This window comes from Canis aureus, chromosome 1, assembly GCF_053574225.1.
Source record: "Canis aureus isolate CA01 chromosome 1, VMU_Caureus_v.1.0, whole genome shotgun sequence".
In the NCBI taxonomy this organism is placed as follows: domain Eukaryota; kingdom Metazoa; phylum Chordata; class Mammalia; order Carnivora; family Canidae; genus Canis; species Canis aureus.
This window is the reverse complement of record NC_135611.1, coordinates 24,238,573-24,260,267: the sequence shown is the minus strand read 5'-3', so window position 1 is coordinate 24,260,267 and position 21,695 is coordinate 24,238,573. Positions and strand designations below refer to the sequence as shown.

The window sequence follows — 21,695 nt, the reverse complement described above, 5'->3', positions numbered from 1 at the left end:
GGCTTCTAGCAGTCGAAGAATTTCTGTCCAACACCTACCGTGAAAAGACTCTCACTATGGGCGTGTAAAATCCCTAAGAATGAACAGAATTTTGGTTTCTTCAAAATGTCTTAGAAAGGTCTTTATTCTTACTTTTACAACAGTAAAAGTAATTGGCAACAATTTACTCCAACTGGTATCAAATCTTTTCAGTAATGGAGTAATATTTTTATCAATTACAAACCTTTCAGAAGGTACTTCGCAACTGAAAGTTTAAAAAACTTGTACCTTCGTATCAGAGAAATTCGTTTTCTACATTTAGTGATAAAAAGACAAAAACCTGTAACAAAGGCTAGAAACTGAGTCTAAATGTATTCAGGATTTTAGTTAACATTAATGTATAAAAAGTCATTTATTATTTTGTTTACAATTAGGTTACTAGTAATTGTGTGGTCTACTGCGACGCATTTAACACCGAGAACACACACACACACACACACACACACACACACACACACACACTCCAAGAATGAACAAAGAGAGCTGGCTTGGGAGAGGGGAAACTGTACAAGAAAACGTTCAATTCTGGCAAATGGCTGTCTTCCAGTCTAAACTATTGGCTGCATGAAAAACACCAAGGAGAATACATTCAAGTTAATGGAAACAAGTCTTTATTAAGTAACTTTTAATATCAGAAAAATAAAACTCTTATAATTCTCTTTACAGCAAATATATAATATCAGTGCTTTGGCCATCTTAAGTTAAAGGCCCTTTATCATAAAATATATGGTTTTAAACTTTACTCAAATTGAATTTATAATCCCTATGACTTCCCTACATATACATAACAAAAGAGTGTAGTAAAATTAGCAAATACTAAACTATATTGATAATTTATCATTCTTAGTTTGTGGTTTTTAGAAACAGTACACGCACCTAATATATGTCGATTCCTTGGCTTATTAGTTGCAGTGTACAATGCAACAAAATACAAAATACATGCTTGGTGAACATTCGTTCGTATCTACAAGACGGCAGCTAAAGATTAGGTTTCAATACTGACATTTAACTATCCTACAAGCAATTAGCATTACATCATAATATGCCATCAAGGCAATTTTTATACTGAAAAAATCAAAATAAAAACCGTTATTTGTAAACTTTTATACGAAATGTAACTCTTCAAGTGGAAATAAAAAATAAAATTTGTCTATTTACTATTCAATACACATAGGATTTTCAATTTTTTTGTTATATTGAGAAAAAAAGCTCTTTTGTGTTGGGAAAATAACGCTTCAAAAAATAATTAGTAGAAAAACCCACCAGTATATTGTTTTGTCCTTTCAATGCCAGCACAGATTTGGGAACATACTGAGGATGAAGTTATAGACATCCACAGGTGAAATGTATAAGTGTATCTTAAAGAAATCTTTCCTTGTGATTGGAAATAGTTTTGAAATGAAGTAAACTGATTGAAGGTCATCACAGCTGCTTTTGTAAAGTATGCTAAGGTCATTATTATCCCTCTCTCCCTCCCCCTCCCCTAAATTACTAAAAAATAAAAATATATTTATAATGTGCAAGACAAATATGGATTGAACATAAAATGTTTCACATTTTGATCTATAGTCTAAAAATTAATCAACAGCTTGATCAGACTAATGAATGGAATGTTCGCATCCTCAATTATTAGCCAATATAGGTGCATCCCAAAGCCCTTCCTGAAATGGGAAAACCCAGGTGGCCATTTCCACATTCACCGAGGGAGGCAATGGGTAGGAATTCACAATCAACACAATTGCGTTCCTGATCCACTGATCATACCAGCCGTGAGCATTCTGGGCGAGATGAAGGTCAATGTAGCAGTTTTTTGTCCCAAATTATAACCAGTGATCGAGTAAACTGCCATCAGCCCTATTATTACCAATAAGTAATCACAATGCATTAAAAAGTTACTTGCAATCCTGCAGAATTAGGCATAAGTTGTTGTAAAATAAAAAACGAACCTGTTTTGTCAAAACTGGCAGTGTAAAGAAGGCAGCACTGGAAGTGTCTGAATCATCTGTAATGCCAAGTACCCTCCATAAACTCTTAATGTGGTTAGGCTTTGGGACCCATTGTTTTGAAATCTAGACGTACTTTTCTCATAGGCTCACACAACCTATGATTATCTTCACTCAGCCAAGCTGAACTTCAGTTTTAACAATTCTTATACAAGCTATGTCTCTGGGTCTACAGGATAGTATTAATAATTCAAACCAAACTAATAGACAAGAGACCACTTAGGTTTAGTGTTACCATAGCAGCCTTTTATAAGTTTACTAACAACTTTAGCCTAATCCCAATAAAGCCTGATAACAGTCATAAGAATTCATTAGGAAGTTTACTGGGGGTACCATTATACCCATGCCTTTACGAGTCCATATAGAGATATAGTATTTATGTATATATATATAGTTAAGAGTGAATTTGGATTGCCTGAGTAACAGCTGTCTGGCAAACTGGACATGATGGCGTTCTCTTTTCACAGATCTTGTTGGCACATTCCATGCAGAAGAGGTTGTGGCCACATGGAACTAGGGCAGCAATAACTTCATTCTCAAAGCAAATCACACAGTCGTGCTTTCGTCTGGATTCTGGAGGTGAGCTGGAGGTGGAACCACCATTGGAAGAGGAGTAACTATTGGTACCATTAGAAAAAGCAGGGATGTATATTGGAAGGCCAACGTGGTTGCCTGTACTAGGTGGGTCGCTCCTAACCCTTCGAGCAAGTGGATGTTCAATGCTCTCAGGAAACGTAGGAGACAGACGAGGAGTAGATGGCTGACTTCCTCTACGCTGAGTCTTCATGTTACCAGAAGGGTCACTCCCAAAGCCAGAGAGTGGGTTAACTGGTTCAAACGGAGTCCAGATAGTTTGAGCAGATGTTGGTAAAGAGTCAAAGGCAGGAGAGTCAACTGCGAGATCTTCTGAGCCTACGGATGGTAGTGTATCTCCAAACCAAAAGTTTCCTGTGCTGAACGGGCTTGTGGGACTAAAGTCAGCCAGCCTATTGCTTCCAAAGTAGGAATCTGTGGAACCACTTCCCAGAGAACTGGAACTATCATTTCGATAATTGGATATCATTCTTGCGCGGCTGGGAGGAACTGGATTGGAGGAGAGCCACGCAGAGCCAAGAGTGCCACCTTCAAAGCTTACATCGGTACCGTTGTAATGGAAATCATTTTCTTCATTGAGTTCGATATAGTTTCCCGTACGCATGGCAATATGCATTTCTATTTCTTCTCGTGCTCGGTCAACATTTTCGGGCATCCCTGTCACTTCAAAGACAGGCTCCTTATCTCTGCTTGGAGTTACTATGTACGTGTGGGTCTGCTGCTGAATTCTCTTAATAGTTGCTCCTTTGGGTCCAACTACCAATCCCACCACACGATAGGGGACCCTCACTTGAACGGTGGTTTGACCTGGCAGATTTGGACCACATGACAGCCCTCCCAGGGCAGGGCCATTTTTGTTTCGAGATGCACGGATCATGGAGAAGTGCTCTGCAGCTGAGAGAATCTCTCTTTTGGCCATGGCAACATCTTCTTTCCGTCCAGTGACAACAAAAATGGGCTCTTCACCACGAACAGGTGTCTTGATATACGTGTTTGTCTTGGCTCTCAGTGCTTTAATTTTACAACCTGTTAGAAAGAAAATATTTCATAAGAATCAACATTTATGTCAATAATATTAATAAAGACAAATCACAGAAAGCTCCTTTCAGGCTAAATGTATGCTTCTGGGCCGTTTTTGTTTGTCTGCTGGCCTTCCAATTCGGAAGAGGCAGCGCCTCTACTGGGAGATCTTAGAAGTCACACCTTAGGTTTCCCTTCTTGTTATCAGGCACTGCAAACAATGTCCAGAATCCTCTGCTACAAGCAAGCCAGACCACAGGCAGGTCTGACTTCCAGAATTATGTCAGTAATAACTAATTCCCTGGCAGGATGTTGGTGGCAAAGAAAAACCACTAATGCACATGGAAGACATTGAGCATCTACTGTCTCATTCAATCTAAACAATAAGCCCTCTAGGACTAGGTTACTTCACTCCTTTTATTGCTAAGGAAAATGAAGCTTACGAAAACAGTTAAACCTACTCTCACTTCAACATCTATGGTCTTTTTGTCAGTCCAAGCAGCTCAAATTTCAGACAGCTCTAAGCAGTTAACAGACTCCCAGTATTTTAATGTTACTCTCCGCTAATAAACCTCATGATGAGCAAAGTGTTCATGGTTCAAAGGTCATCTCACATCTGCTCCCATCAACTGAATTTGAGGCTAAGATATCCCCATATCTGGTTATACTAGTCGTACTCCTGCACTAACTAAATTAGGACATAAATCAGTGAAGTATGAATGCAAAAAGACACTGTACTTGTATGAAAATTAAGCTGATTATTTTTGAAAATCTCAATAAAGGGGTAGCCCTAGGGGGCTCAGCTGGTTAAGTATCTGACTTCAGCTCAGGTTAGGATCTCAGGGTCCTGGGATCAGCCCTGTGTTCAGCTCCATACTCAGTAGGGAGTTGGCCTCTCTGCCTTTGCCCGTCCCCCAGCTCATGCTCTCTAATAAATAAAATCTTTTTTTTTTTTTTTTTTTTTTTTTTTAAGATCTCAATAGAGGTGTGTACGTTAAAGAAAAAAAAAGTGGTTCTGAATTATGTACGCGTGAGACAACTGTTAAGGCCTGGGGTAAAAAACTAACAGAATGACTCTGCATTCACTGTAAAATTCTTGCTAAATTCAAAAGAAACATTGGAAATTGTATGGAACATGGGCATTAAATGTGATTTTATTAAAAGACTACTCAAACAAACCCATTCTCAAAGAAAAGCCTTTGGCCCAAATCCTAAATGCATTTAAGTTAAAATATCTGAGATACATATTCATAACTAACCATAATTCTTTAACTGTTGACTGCAATCGCCTATTACCAGAGCCAACTATGTGAGATTAGAGGGCTTCAAAGTGTAACTTAAAATGTCTAATAGACAACTAAGGCATAGAATTCTGGGGTTATACTTTTCAAAGATCTTAATGTGAAGCTTGCTAGAATAGATCTGTTCTCATGAATATATCATGTTATTCTTAGATTCCTCAAAATGAAGATGCCAGGTGCTCTTAAAGACACATGTCACACTTTGGGTGGTCTTTTTCTTAAAATGTCCCCCCCCCCGTTTGCCCCCAATAAGTTAATAATCTATAAAAACTAAGTCTTCATATACATCATTTCTAACCTGCCTAACTGCGACGCCCCCTGCCCCAGGTCTCGCCTCCAGTTTCATCTTACTCCAAACCATTTTCTGTATTCATTTTAGTCAAATGGCGGTTTCGAAATAAAACAAGAGACCACTTCTTTGCATAAAGTGTTTTAATGACTCCCTTTTACCACAAGGATACAGTCCAAACAATGTGGCACACAAGGCCCCTGTTGACCTGGGACCTGATTACCTCTCTTCCAGATGTATCTCTTCAATGCTCTCCTTTCCCCCTTCTTAACTCTACCTTAACTCAGTGCTTCTACCGTATTAAACTCCTGTCCATGCTTCCTTGCTTCCATGACTACAATCTTCCTTTGTCCTTGCCACTTCATCCCCACCTCTGTTCAATTCCTGCTGGCCATTCAGATTTTCATTTAGATGTTTCATCCTCTCTGAAGTTCCTATCCCCCAAGACTGCTTTGTGTGCCATTCCTAAGCATTCCCAAACCACTGGGTGGTTGACTAGTAGTAGTATATGCCTCTGGGGGGCCCATACGACATGTGTTGAAACAAACATCAGTTTTCTGTATAAAGATACTGGGCCTTTCCTACACATCCTGTTTTGCATCTAAGTTTTTTTTTTGCTGAGCTTTTCAAGACTTCCATATTTTGGCCCCATATTGCTAATGCAACCTTGTTGAAAGGAGTTGATTATGCTAATTCAATGATAACATATTCAACATAACTTTACTCAACGTACCACTGGACATTTGGATCTTAACCCATACCTGTTCCTCCTTCCAACAAACTGTTAAACTTACAAAGAAATGGCTTTTTCCCCCCTCACTGCTGGATCATAGGTACCTATCATGAAAACACTTTGAGAGTCAGGTTTACCCTAATCCAAAATTACTTTTATTTGAGAAGACTTGGCGGGGAGCAGCTAAAAGCAAACTGCAAAGAAAGAATTAGTGCAGTAAATCGGTGAGATAAGAAGGGACAAGGGAACAGGGTGGTTGCGGGGCTATCAAGAAATTACTACAATGAGTTGAATTTATACTACTTTAAAGTTTTAAATATAAAGAATGCTGCTTAAGTTTATATCTATAATGAACTGCAAGAAGATTAAGTTGGCAGTGTAACTTTTGATTATAAGACAATGTTACTGCTTGTGTTCCACAAAGACAGTGAGTCAGAAGATGCAAGCAATAAAACTCTTATATCTACTTATTTATACAAACTGAATCTCTAAAGACTCTCACCCCACAGAAGGGTGTTGCTTTGGGCTGTGAACTGAGAGCACTTCCAACTGGCCCAGTCAATTTATGACTGATGGAGAGCTGCCTAAGAAAGGCTAATGTGAACAAAAAACTAACTGTTCACCCTATACATTCAGGGGAATTGTTATTATTGTTATTGTTATTATTATTGTTATTATTCAGATACTCTGGGCTACAAGAAGGCAGTCTGTTGGCATCACATTTCTAAGGAAGAAGGTCCTGCTCATCCTGCAGAAAAACACCAGGCAATTTCTATATGGACAAAGGGAGAAATAACCAAAGGGTCTGGGGTTAGCCCCTCTCAACCCTTACTGACAGTGACCACTAGGAAAGCCTAATTAAGTAAACTTCTCCAAACAAATACTTTTGAAACTATAAGCAACGGTGAGTTGCACATTAGTAGAATACTTGTTGTTTAATACTGAGCAGGTATTAAAAATCTGCCTAAAGGTACACAAAACACTATCTGGCTGGCCTATGGTCGGTACTAATAAAGACGTGTTTAATAATTGGCTCAGTAGGAAGACAGAAGATGAACACTTTGAGCAGGAACCACTTCTGGGATAGGAGTAAGACAGGCCTATCCTGCCCCAAAGGACAGTGTCTGTAGGTTTTGCAGATCAGGGTAGAGGTAAGGGGAAGATTGCAAAGCCAACCCCTTTAAGCCACTACCAGCAAAAAGAGAAGAATGTATTTGTTCGCTCTCCTAAATTTTTTAAGACTACAGTTTTAACACAGTATCTTCAATTCAGATTAGGAATACAGGAAATCTCATATTACTCATAGGATTGGTTCTATAGGAACATCGATCCATATTCTGAGTTTCAAACAACCAACACATGATTTCTAGAATATATATATTCTAAAGTTGGGAACAATTGGAATAGGGAGAGTTCTAAATAGGCAAAACAAACTAAAGAAAAAACAAACTTGTTTTACTATTTTACAGGTGAAGAAGGTTAAAAAGCTTTTGAGTATTTTAGATTGAGTTTCAATTTGAAAAGTGTAAGATAGGGACGCCTGCATGGCTTGGCGGTTGAGCACCTGCCTTGGGCTCAGGACGTGATCCCGAGGTCCTGGGATCAAGTCCCGAAGGGCTCCCCGCAGGGAGCCTGCTTCTCCCTCTGCCTGTGTCTCTGTCTCTCTCTGTGTGTCTCCCATGAATAAATAAAAATCTTTTTTTTTTTACCTTTTTTTTTTTTTTTTTATGACAGTCACACAGAGAGAGAGAGAGAGAGAGAGAGGCAGAGACACAGGCAGAGGGAGAAGCAGGCTCCATGCACCGGGAGCCCGATGTGGGATTCGATCCCGGGTCTCCAGGATCGCGCCCTGGGCCAAAGGCAGGCGCCAAACCGCTGCGCCACCCAGGGATCCCTGAATAAATAAAAATCTTAAGAAAAAAAAAGAGTCTAAGATATTTAAGAAATCATGGAAGAATTTATAATCTCAGAGTAGCCAAAACTCAGAAGCCAAAGAGTACAGATAAATTAGATTGCACTTTAAATTAAATTGCTGCATGGCAAAAGTCACTAAAAATGATGGGAAGAAATAATTATTTACAATAAACACCAAGAATGGCTATTTTCTCTCTTACACACACACCCCTGTCCTATGTATCAAAAGAGCAACCCCCCCCCCCATCCCGAATAGGTAAAAGAAACAGCTCACAGAAAAGAAAATATATAAATGGTTATGGACCATGAAAATTCCTATTTTCACATGAACTGAAGTATCTTTTTCCACCTATAAGATTATCAAATGTCAAAACAAATATCAAAACCAGAGCTAGTAAGAACAGGGAAAAGGACCTCCATATTTAGCTGCTGAGAGTACAAACTGTCCGAGGGCACTTTATATTATTTATCAAAATTACAACTGCATGGATCCTTCTGCCCCTACAATCTCACTCACAGAATCGATTCTGTAGAAATACTTGCACAGATGCAAAATGATCTTGGTATTATATTACTTGTTTGTACTGGTGTGCGGCCAGGACAACTATAAAATGGTATACTATGCAGTCATAAAACTGGTTGACTTAGGGGGACAATGTAGGAGGGACACTTAATTTTCCTTTACACTCTAATTTTTAATAATTTTGAACCATACAAATACATTAGTTTCTTCCAAGAAATATAATTAAATCAGAAAACCTTTAAGAAAAGGACACTTTTTACTAGACTTAGCACATCAATTACACAATGGCTAGTACTGACATTATTTTAAATTGTCTGAACAGCAGAGCAAATGATACCATAACTTCAAATCTGAATAAGGCTTTTTAATTCTAAGAGGTGAGAACTAACAATTGTTTTCTTATAACCACAGACAAAAACCAACACGTGTCAAGCTGTGCACCAGAATGTGTAGATGTTAAGAACTAGGATAGCACTAACTTTCACAGTTGTAATTTTATTTTGATTTGCAAGTAAATCCCCCAGATAAAAAAAGTCTCCAACTTACCCCTGGTATAAGAATCCATTTCCTCTTTCTAGATCACTGTGGCTAGAGCTGTGTTTTGCCTTAAAACCCATCAGCTGCAGCTAGAATTATTGTCCTCGCACTCCCTGGTACAGCAAAGGTCCCGTCTTACTTTCCAGAGTAAAGAGAACCTCTTCTACCAGATGCCTCAGCTACCAAGGGGGAGAGGAATTAAAAGGAAGAAAAGGAACTGATCAGATGTGATCTTCAGTGTTTCTCAAACGGAGGGTCATAGTATCAATTTAGTAAGGTTGCAATCAACATTTAAAAAAGAAAAAAAATGCAAAATTCAACATGTTCCAAATATTTCAGTAAAATATGTGTACCAAGGGCTGCAAAGCCAAATATTCTTTTGCTGGGGGATGGGGTGGTGGTATCACAAAAAAAGTTTTAAAGTAGGAGAGAGACGTACTGTGCTCGGCTAGCCTGACAGAAAGCAAACAATCCACACAGGGTGTGACCTGCCCACAGAGACCTCAAAGCAGAAAGTAGGAAGCCTCTAGGAGGCAGAAGGAAAATGGAAGGCTTAATCCAGGAATATTTTCCTATTATTTAATTGTGCTTACTATCTGTTTTAGTTTTCTAATGCTGCCCTAACAAGTTACCACGCACAGTGGCTTCAGCGTCAGGCAAGAGAGTTTAAATTCCATCTTGTAGGTACAAAGAATCTGTTTTATTTTTTTAAAGATAGAAGCCCCAAATGTTAAGGGAAGTGCTGCTGATTTTTGACAGAGTACTCTGTTTTCCAGAAATCCACTGTATTTTCTATTCATTTCATAAATTACATATATCCTACGTGTATAAGGCGGTTGGAGAAAGTTAAAACCCTTACAAACACCAAAGTTGCATTTTATGTATATTTTCACTTTGTGTCATCCTTGGCACGTACTTTTCTTCAAAAGTTCCCCCTGGGATATCAGTGTGTGCGTGCACACGTGCGCACACAGTTTGAGTAAGAAGGGGGAGTGAACACTCCCTGAGTAGCTCTTTACCTTTGAGAAAATTAGAACTCCTTGGCTTGACGTTAAAATCTTCCCCTAACCGTCCCTTTCCCAGCAAGTAGCCATAACCTACCTTCTTCCAGACTTTACTGTCTCTTAAACACGTCTTGTTCCTCTTTTGTATCTGCTCAGATATTTCCCTAATTAACACGCAGAACCCTCCTGGTGTTTCCTCTCTGCACCTTATAGCTTCTGAGTAACAAGGATGGCCTTTTTGGAAGAGGAGGCTGTTTATGTGAAGGGCTCCATGAACTCAAGAATAGTACAAAGGTAAGGACTCATTATTACAGCTACCACATATGAAACCTTCCAAGGCACAGTTTAAAGCAAACAATGGAAGAAGCAGAAAACTGATGTTCTGCAGGCCTGGGTTCTAATCTATCATCAGTTACTCCTGGTTTTCATGTTCAGTCATTCAACCTCTAGGTCCTTCCCGAGGCTTACATTTTCTGACCAAGTCCCTCTTCTCCTAGGAACTACGGTCATTTTTTTTTTTTTTTTTGGTCTTAAAAGCATTTGGGACAATCGGATACTACCTTATTTCACTCACACACACACACACCTATTCTTCCCCTCCTCAAGGAAAGGTAGGTTGAGTAATGGCTGGGATCACAGACTTTGGCATCGCTAACCCGCGTTGTGAACTTTAGCAGGTCACTAAACCTTATCTCTCCTTCATGGGTGAGGAACTATGATTAAAGACACTTCTCTCACTTGGTTTTTTGCAAGGAAGGATTAAGTGAAATCATGTGTTAAAAATGCTTATTACAATACCCATTACTCAAGTAGGTGTGTCTCAGTAAGGGGTAACTTTTTAGACTACCCAACCAGTCCCCAAAACACTTCTTCAAGTATCTCCTGAGTAAAATGATCCAATACCCTTAGCTTTGAAGTAATACAAATTTGTAGCACAGTTTTCAGTTTCCCAAACTCTTCTAGATATATTCTAATTATCATAATTGTGTTTTAAGCAGGGAAGGAAAAAGCTTAACTGAATTGGTTAAGCTCTCCCAGCTGGAAAGTCATATCTAAAACCCACATTGTCCTAATAACCTCAAACTCCTCTTATTACTCCATACTGTAGTTCTCTAAAAGCACTAAAGAAGTGTATTATTTCATGTTCCACGATATATCAGAATTAATGAAGGAGGTCCTTTTCCTCGTGGGATAGTCTAGACACACTACTCAAGAACTCCTTTAACTTTTCAGGGACTCAATTTCAGTATATCTTCAAAGACTGATGAATAGCAGCTAAATCCCAATAAGAGAGTGTTTTATACACATAAACTTAACTGAATGTTTAAAGAAACTGTTTAGATTAGCCATGCAAACTATTCATAAATGCACAATATATTTTAGAAGTAATAGCTTTCCTTTCTAGGGTTCAAGTGTCCTTGGAGCTCTTCTAATCTAAATCCTCTGAAATCTTTTGTGAAGAATACAGTCTATTATAGATTAACTGACAGCACTTCATATAGCTTCATTTACGCGATTTTGGTTTTGTTATTATCAGTATTCATATTGATCTCTAATGTCTTAAATGAAGTACTTGTCTACTGCCCTTAAAGTCAACTTTAGGTTGATTGGCTCCTTATGTAAAGGGTTGGGGATAAAGGCAAGAGAGCAGAAAACTCCAATTACCACAATATGGAAACTAAGACAGTAATAGTAAAATGGCAAGTCTAATCCAATAATCCAGTTCAATAAAATAAATAGTATTTACTTTGCTTCAAGTTACTTTAACTGACATCACGGATGCAAACATGATTAAGATACAGTGCTGTCCTCATGGACTTGTATCAACTCCAAGCACCAGAAGGAATTGATGTCTATACATGTTTATGCACAGATATCAAACTCTTATTTCCTTTTCTTATATTGTTGGCAGTGTTCCAACCTTCTATATCCTTGCCGAACTTTTGTCTGCTTGTTCTACCGCTTGAAGACAGGAGTGTTGAAGTCTCCAATTCTATTAGCTTGAGGTGCTAGTAGGTAAGTTACTTATATCCCCATAGATGTTTCCTTATCTGTATGGTGGGAACGTGAACAGATCAATGAGGTAATACACGGTCTCACACTTGAAGGTTTATCATTAAAATAAAAAAAAAAAGAAAGAAAAATCAAACAATTTTCTATAGAAGTCAAAAAACACTTATAGAATTTATCTACTAAAGATAAAACTTATAGATTGTACAGAACATGTTACAATAGTATCGACTTTACAAAACTTGGAGGAGATATGCTGAAGTCAATCTAACTGGGAATTTGAAATCCGATGTAGTTTTGCATGATTTTAGGGACTCTTTTTGGACAAAAATCAGAATGTAAGAGTTGTAAGAAATAACCTTGTTCAATCTCATTTTATACAGGAAGAAAACTGAAGCCCAGAATAGCCCAAAGTTGTAAACTGAGGACTCCTGGGTATACCATCCTCTCAACCTGCCTTATTTTTCCATTTTTAAGGAGTTACTCTAAGTTTAAAATGCCCCCTCTTTTTTCACTTAGACAGGAGAACTGAAACCGTTAATAAAAGGCTCATATTTGGCCTTTCACTGAAGCTGAAACACCTGGAAGAGGATGTAAACTAGAGATGAGAAAGGTAGAATAGTTTTCCTAACTGGGGATTTTAAAATCAGGTTCATGTCCTGTAGAGGATGTTAACAGAAACCTTAGAATGACTTCTGTTTGGGTACCACAGAATAGAATCAGATTCATTTGTAAACAAAAAGTATACTGAGGATCATTTAGTTAATGGTATGCCCTGGGAAAACTTAATAAAGTGACAATTTTTAGTTTCAGTTAGCATTTGCTCAGACTATATATCTGGCAGTAAACAAATTTATAAACTATCCTACCTCGCATATGTCATTTATCTTTATACTTTCAATTGTGCCATGAATCTGTACTAATGACATCTCAAACTTGATCCCCTGAACAAATGGGGGGTAAGCAGGGGCCAGGAAGAACAAGGAGATGGAAAAGGTTTTTTCCCCCCAAAAGAACAGAGACTCTGCAAGTGTCTCTTAAGTGATTTGCCCAAAGTCACAGGAAACAAATGATGAAACCAATGCTCTAACAAGTTTTCTAACTCCAAGTTCCAGTGTCCTTTTCTACAGTATACTATAAAATGGTACTGATGGAAAGATAGAAGTCAAAGGCAAGAAGAATGGTACTGAAAAAAGGAACAGTAATAAGAAGGTCAGCCCAAAATGCAAATACTTTTAACAATACTTTCCCTTCTGGGAAATATTTTAGTTGTTTGGAACCATTCCCTCCCCACTCTTCCAACCATGTTCAAAAAAGACCAACTACTTCATGCTGATCTTCAACTATACCTGCAGTTTTCATTCAAAATTTTTTCATTTCAACTCCTAGTCTTATTATTCCACGATACAACTTTAATTATAGTCAAACCAGGCTTCCCTGCATACAATGAATTTGTTTTTGCTTACTGGACAAAGGCAACAAACCATGCTCACATGAATTGTTCCTAAATCCCAAACACTCGCATCAAAGAGGCGCTAACGTTCTGGAGTGGCACTTAAAATTCTCACAATCAGTCACGGAATAAAGACTCGATCTAACCCAACAGCATTAAGCTGTGCAAACAATCAATTTAGTATAGCTGGGCTTGGTAATACTAATACTAGAAAATTATTTTAAAGGCTTAAATACCACATTTAATATTTGAAAATGTCCATATGGTACCTAATAGTGACATGGGGGGAAAAGTTAAAAGGAAACCCACAAATTATGGTAAATAAACCATCTGGGAGGTATTAAGATGCAGTTAAAAAAAAAAAAAAGAAAACTATCACTTTAGAATCACCTGAAGATCGGTGGGGTTTTAAAATAGATTTTTCCATAATTTATTTGGAGTTTCCTAAAGGAGATTTATTTATTTATTTATTTTTCTAAAGGAGTTTTTAAACTTCAAATACACTTACCTATCTAGTATCTTATGAACATTATTTCCTATTTTTTTCTATTGGGAGTTCAACTTTAAATTACAAATTCTACATGGCATACACTACATTAAAAATTCTGTAATAATCCCTTTGATCATAAAATAATACTGTGGTAGTCATCATGGCTGTTCATGAATATTCTGGCTCTCTTCGGTGGGCACACGGTTGTAATAGACTTTCTCACCTACGTGAAGTTAGGTGTGGCCAGATGACTTGCTATGATTAATGAAATACGAACAAACGTAATTATTACTTCTGGATCTAACATTTAAAGACCAGCGTATGCTATGCCAGGGTCTCTTAACCCGCTGCATGTGGGAAGAGCAGCCCACACTTGGGAGTGCTGGCCACTGCATTGGCCCATGTCCCTGAATGACTGAAATGAGCAGAGCCCCAGTGAATAATAAACCTTTACTGTATTAATACTGAGATGTTGGGCTTTGTTATCACAACATAATTTAGAACTATCTGGACAGATATGCCATGTAGCCAGCAGGCATTCAGACGTCAGTTGGGTCTAGTTCTTTCACGTTAGAAGAATATAACGTGTGAAACTGCTAAAGCCAAGAAAGGTAAATAAGATTAGAGAGTTGTTCAACCTAATTTCAGATTTAACTTACAAAAATATGTGCTTATCACTTAAAAGTTTCATGTGTTTCAATTTATTTGTGTATCATTCAGTGTCTAGAGGTATAAGATAAAATTACACCCAGCTGAGGAGGTATTTGAAGTCTAGGGAGGTTAAGTGACTTGTCCAAGATCACTAAGTGAGTTACTGGCACATTGTAATCAAATTTAGAAACTTTAATTTCTGATTGCTGGCTCTCTCCTCAGCTGAGCAGAGACTGTTATGGGAATTTGGGGGTAGTTTTTATATTAAAACATACATCCTGAAACATTTTTGTATTCAGTTTAAGACAAAAGTGTTGTTAAATCCTTCAATATGTACAAATACCAAATTCATTCAAAACCATATCCACAAAATATTAACCACTATCACTAAATGCTAATCTTCCCTTGAAAACTTAAGATGTAAGAAGAGCTACCCAGAATTCCAACCATAAACTTTGTTGAAAAATTTTTAACAGAAATCTGTAACAGAAGTGTTACTCTTCTCAAGTACTTGACCAACACCCTTAAATTACCACTTTATTTTCCATTTCCTCCAAGTGAATCAAAATAGTATACTAGCTGAATAAGGCAGGAAGAACAGGCAGTAGATTCCGCGCCCATTTACAAAACAGTAATTGAACCTTTCCCAGTGGTCCCAGGGCTAATACATACTATTATCAACTAAATTTAAAATTTAAAGCCTAGAAGTTACAGTATCTGTTTTTTAAAGCTAGCTTGTATATAACACAACTTAACTTTCTGAACTATAAACGGCAGAGAATCTTTAGTTAGGCATAGGAGAATGAGAATGTTAGAATGATAACTGTGTCTTCTGGGTAGTAGGGACATCAAAATTTTATTAAGTAAATTAATTTGGATAGTGAAGACATTTTAAGTTATCCATACTAGAAATATAGTATCCCAAAGCTCATGATTAAGGCAGAAGTTAACCCAAATACTATTAATCGTCTCAAGCAGAACGCTTGAATACAGAGGCAGTAACTTAATCTTTGATGTCAAACAAACTGATGTAAAAATCCAAGTTCCAGTGATCTCTGGGTGGTGCAGCAGTTTAGCGCCTGCCTTTGGCCCAGGGCGCGATCCTGGAGACCCGGGATAGAGTCCCGCGTCGGGCTCCTGGCATGGAGCCTGCTTCTCCCTCTGCCTATGTCTCTGCCTCTCTGTGTGACTATCATAAATAAATAAAAATTAAAAAAAAAAAATCCAAGTTCCATTTTTGAAGAGGGTATCTTTCCAACCTCCAGTTTCTATATCTGTAAAATGGGGATAACGGCCTCGCAAGATTGTAGCACCTGGCAAAGACAAAGCCAACAATCCCCCCTCCTTCATAAAAGAAAAAGACATTGTATTTTAGCATTGTTCTGAAACAGTTTTTCCTTATGAAATGTGTATTTTTTCTTGAATAGGGAATTTAGGTATGCCAAGACCAAAGTTTCTCTTTTTCTCCTAGACAAACATACACAAATTAGCATCCATCTTATTTCAGTTGTGTTAAAACCTGAAGAGTGGTTCTACCTTCACAAAACTGGGGAAAATTGTCAAAAGGATGCATTTATGACAACTTGAAACACTATAGCATATTCATTATTTATTTTTCTTAAAAAGGGTTTTATTTACTCATGAGAGATAGAGAGAGAGAGGCGCAGAGACACAGGCAGAGGGAGAAGCAGGCTCCATGCAGGGAGCCTGACTGGGACTTGATCCTGGGACCCCAGGGTCATGCCCTGGGCCAAAGGCAGACAGATGCTCAACTGCTTAGCCGCCCAGGCATCCCCATAGTCCTTACTTAAAAAGTGAAGATGTACACAAACTCTGGGAATTAGTGGAAACAGAATAGTTCAATAAAGAAGAAAACAATCTCCAAAGCGGTCTAGCTCAGTGATAGTCAAAGTAGGGTATAAGAAACTCCCTGGAGTGTAGGGGGGGGAAAAAAAATAGAACTCCAATTTCCATTTTTACCTCATTCTTTAAATTTCTGACATGTTTTATAGTGCATACATATTATTTATACATATGCAGACATTGAGAATACAAGCTTAATTTTTTTTGACAGGGTATACACTAAAAAATGCTGGAGATAACTTTTCCAAACTGCAAAACTAGAGAACATACCTATAAATTCACTAATGAAAATAGTTGAAGACCCACATTAAGCTTAAACACTAACAGAAAACCGGAGTTACAAGTTTTTTACAACTGAATTTATAACATTCAATACTTACTTACAATGTAGTTAAGAATAGGTATAGAGTTTTACTTTAATTTGCTTTTAAGTCCAGCTGGATTACCAATACTGCACAAAGCAGAACAAAGTCTATTGCCTTAAATTAAACCTGCTATTAACCACTGTGAACGTGTTTTGCAGGTAGTACACTTAACAAAAATTAAGTCTTAAAGTCTGTCATCAGGTTCACCCTAAATGTCCATATTCTAAAACTTCTTTGATCATACAAAAACCTTTCCTACCTTTATTTTACAGGATGGTTGGTTTCAATGAGATGCAAAGCCTAAAAGACGGGGCCAATTTAACATTTGCAAATGGCCATACGCTCCTGGGGAGTACAAGTATGAGGTCAACACTGCCAACTTTCAACACTATCAAAAGAAGTGGTTTGTTTTTTTTGAAAGACACTGGAACCAGAGGCCATCTACATGAGTTCTAGCCTATATGACTCAGAATTCCATTTGTCCTACCCTTTGCTTCAGAGCTGAAGTCAGAAATGTCTCCATCTGTGTCATAATTATTTCCAAAGCCAATTAAGAGATGGCAAACAGAAAATTATGACTTCAGGTAATGAATAAAATGGCAAGAACGGGTAATTGTTTAAAATGAACATTTAGTTCACCCAAAGCAGACAAGTAAATTGAATGATTTGCTTTGTTTATTCACTTAGAGAAAAGACAAATCATTACACTTTAGAAGAATGCAGGGGTGCCTGGGTGGCTCAGTCAGTTACACATCAGATTCTTGGTTTCAGCTCAGGTCACGATCTTGTGGTCGAGGGACTGAGCCCCACATTGGGCTCCACGCCCAGTGTGCAGTCCGCTCCCGATTTCTTCCTCCTTCCCCTTTGCCCCTCCCCACTTGTGCAGGCGCTCTCTCCCTCAAATAAATATATAAAATCTTTAAAAACAAAAAACAAAAGGGTGCAAACGTGGTGAGTTGCCTTGTTCTCCATAGGAGTGGGAAAGCCCTTTACAGATTTTATTATGGTGCTTGCTGCTGAGGGGTAGAGGTAGCAAAGGGGTCAATGATCCCACTAGAGGTAGGAAAAGGGGTGTTAAGACTTTCTGGTCTTAAGAGAAGGTAGAAGATGATGACATGCTTTTAACAGTACTGTCAACTCTAGGAAACATTAAGTGTAAGAGGAGTAGTCAGCAATTTGTCTACATGTCCTAAGACATAAATAGAACCACATTTCCTTATTAACCAGTAAGTACAGCCCAATAAGCACAGAAAAACTAAAGACTTTATCTCATTTGCTATTAAATAGATTACAAAATATTATTTTAATAGCTTGTACAAAATAAAAACTCAGAATGAATTCAGTTTAAATAATGCATTTGTATAAAAAGACAACAGTTTGTGTAAATGGGGTCCATTTTTTCATGCTTTTAAGAGTATGATACAGATAAGGACAAAAATTTGTGTTAAACTAAATATACAAAAGATTTCATTATCTTGTCCCTCAGGCAAACTGAAGTCAATGTTCTTTTCTTTTGTTACCATCAACTGGCACCACAAGCAACCTGTGCCGAGGAAGTGCCCTCCTAGTGTAGCATTAAGGGTCTTTCATACTCAAGCCTGAACGCACACATTCCCAGCCCCTTTCCACCACACCCCTTCGAAGACTCCAAGCGCCTAAATAAATAAATAAATAAATAAAACCCCACTTTCTAATTAGAGCTAGAGACTAATCCTCACATTGTTCCCAGGTCATTCTTTGTCTCCATTTGTTAAAGTCCCTGCAGGGTCGGTGTCCTCACAGGTAGGGCTGTCACCTACTACACAGAGTGCCATTAACCGCACGTTAGTTGGATTAAACTTTGGTTTCTTAAGGGCAGCAAGTTTGTGTGAATCGACCTCACATTTCCAACTCCCATAAACTCAACACCAGGCAAAATAGAAGCTTGAAACCTATCAATTCCTTAATGCTGTTAATCGAATGGCCAACTCATCCTGGACTTGTAGGTGGGGGCGGTAGGTTTCATCCCCCGTACCGTGAAACAGCGCTCTCCTGGATCAGTAGGATCTCAGGCATCGCAAAAACACCCTCCCCCCTCCCCAAACCGGCCCAAATAAAACAAACAAAAAGCAAGGCATCTGAGTCTTCTTTCCCAAACTACCGGAATAAACGGTCGGTGGAAGGGTCCCAGCTTCGCGGGGTGCCTGGAGCAGCAGTCCTCGGCAGTCCGCGTCCTTTACCCAGAGTGCAGACGGGGTTTTCGTATTAAGATCCCAGAGGGGAGCACGGAACGCACGGCGATGCGCGGCCCCAGCGCGCCCACAGGCCTCTCGCTGCCCGCCCTGCACTTACACCGCTGGGGGGGGTGGGGGGGGGCGGAGGAGGTCACCCCCGCGGCAGCCCCGTCGCGGCCCCACTCGCCCCGAGAGCCCCGCACCTGCCCGTGGGGAGGCCGTGGGGGCTGCTCTCCGCCCGGCCCTGGGGTCGGGCGCGGGACACAGGGCCTCCCCCCGCGCACACCGCACAGCCGCTCCGGGAGCCCCAGACACAGCTCCTTTGTCTGGACCACGTGGGAGGAGTCTGCGCGCAGCGCCGAGGATTCGCCGAGGCCGAGTGAGCGCGCCCGGAGGCTCGGCTCCGTTACGGTGCCGGCCGCTGTCCCGGCGTCGGGGGCGCGGAGGGCGCGGAGGGCGCGGAGGGCGCGGAGGGCGCGGAGGGCGCGGAGGGCGCGGAGGGCGGGAGGCCGCGTGCCCCGGGGCGCACCTGCGCGGCCGCAGCATCCACCCCCGCTGCGGGGCGGGCCGCGCCACCTCCTGCCCCCGGGGCGCCGGCCCCGCCTGGCCCGGGATGCGCGGCCCGGGTACCGCCGGGCGGGATACGCGGGGCTCCCGCAGGGTAACCCGGGCTGCCCCCGCGCTGCCCCGCACGGTGACCCGAGCTGCCCCGCACGGTGATCCGGGCTGCCTCGGGGGTGACCCGGGCTGCCCCCGGGGGTGACCCGAGCTGCCCCCGAGCTGCCCCGCAGCACCGCCGCCCGCGCCCCCGCGGCACTCACCCTGGCGCCCGACGATCTCGGCGACGTGCTCGGAGCTGGGCACCGGGACGCACTCGGTGGTGTTGACGCTCTTCCTCCGCAGCAGGGCCGCCTGCTCCCCGTTGAGGGCCGCCGCGCCGCAGCCGCCGGGCCCGTAGGCGTGGGACAGCACGGCCGCCATCATGGCCGGGGCGGCCGCGTCCCCGTACAGCGCCCCCGCCGCGTCCCGGGCGTCGAAGCCGGCGGCGGGCAGCAGCACCGGCCCCAGGGGCCCGCCCGGCAGCGGCGGCGGCGGCGGCGAGTGCGGGGCGGCGGGCGGCGACAGCAGCAGCAGCGGCGGCCGGGGCTCGTCGGGGTCGTCGGGCTCGTCGGCGTCCGGCCCCGCCCGCCCCGGCCCCGGCCCCGGCCCCGGCCCCGGCCCCCGCTGCCCGGCCCCGTCCGCGTCCCCGGCCCCGTCCGCGTCCCCGTCCGCGTCCGCGTCCCGGTCCAGCGCGGCCTCCGGGGCCCCGGGCCTGCGGGGCGGGGCGCGCTCCTCCGCGGCCGGGGCGGCGCTGCCGGGCTCGGCGGGGCCGGGGTCGTCGAGGCCTAGCGCGGCCAGGCGCCCCCGCAGCAGCGGCGCGGCCCCGGCGGGCTCGGGCTCGGGCGCGGGCGCGGGCTCGGGCGCGGGCGCGGGCGCGGGCTCGGGCGCGGCGGGCGGGGGCAGGGGCGCCAGGGCCGCGGAGCTGCCGCTCGGCATGGCGGCGCGCGGGCGGCGGTCAGGCGCGGCGGGCGGCGGGGCCCATGGCGGGCGCGCTGGCGGCGGGGCGGGCGGCGGGCGGCGGGGCGGACCCCGGGGCCGCGGCGCGCCAGGGCCGCCCGGAGCCTGCAGACGGCGGGGTGCGGCCGAGCCGCGGGCCAGGCAGGTCCCGGCGGTGGGTGGGGACGCGGCGGCGGCGCGGCTCCCCTCTCAGGGCTTCTTTTGTTCCATGGCCTCGGCCAGCCCCCGGCGCGCGCCGCGGCGGCCACGCCCCACGCCCCACGCCGCGCTCCCAGCGGGGCCGGCGCGCTCCGATTGGCTGCGCCCGCCCCCGGAGCCCGCCCCCTCCGCGGCCCCGCCCCCGCCCGCGCCTCGGGCCCCGCCCCGCCGCTCCCGGAGCTCGCTGATTGGGCGGCCGGGCCGGGCCGGGCCCGCTGCCTTCCCCTTCCGTCCGCTCCCCTCCCGCCGACAGGGGCCGTGATTGTCCGCTCCGCACGTCAGTCTTTGTGACGCGGCGCCTGGGGGCGGGGAAAAGCGGGCGGAGGAAGGCGCGGTAGCCGCTGAAGGCCGGGCTGCGCGGAGAGCGCGTCTGCGCACGCGCGAGCGGCGGCGGCGGCGGCGGCGGCGGCGTGCACCTGGGCGTCCCCGCCTCCCCGCGGGTCCCGCTCGGCCTCGGTGCGGGCAGCCTCGGGGTGCAGCGCGGGCGCCGAGGGCGCGGTCCCGTCGTTCGGGGGCCGGGGCCCGGGGACAGTCCTCGGAGGAGCGAGGGGCGGGGTCCTCCTGGGCGGCCCGGGGCGCTGCTCCCGCGGGGCCGGGCCCTCCCCCGCCCGCCGACCCGGCCTCCAGCCCCGCCCAGGTGCCGCGGGGCCCTCGAGCTCCACCCGACTTCTTTGGGGCTTTTCAAGAAAGTTAAGCCGTTTCCTCCTGCGACGCGCTCTTCCCCAGTGTGGCCCAGGCCACCCCACGCGGGGTCTCCTCTGCAGGTGCATTGTTCCGCGGCCCCTTAGGAGCCAGACCTGCTGCTTCCCGACGTCTCGGGCCGGGGGCCCGCCCCTGCCCCCCCTGCCTCCGGCCTCGCCTCCACCCCTCCCGCATCCCCACCCCTTCCCATCCCCATCCCCTCCCCGACCTCCACCCCGACCCCCACCTCCACCTGC

At 43.6% G+C, this 21,695-nt stretch overlaps 1 protein-coding gene across 1 annotated transcript; it reads right to left on the bottom strand.

Annotated features, from left to right (window-relative positions):
- Positions 1-627: 627 nt before the first annotated feature.
- Positions 628-20,538, bottom strand: MEX3C (mex-3 RNA binding family member C). The gene is made up of 2 exons (XM_077845670.1): positions 19,824-20,538; positions 628-3,662 (listed from the first exon to the last, which is right to left on the bottom strand). Exons 1-2 carry the CDS (start codon positions 20,536-20,538, stop codon positions 2,437-2,439), a joined length of 1,941 nt encoding a protein of 646 aa, XP_077701796.1. The 3' UTR covers positions 628-2,436.
- Between the last annotated feature and the right edge of the window lie 1,157 nt (positions 20,539-21,695).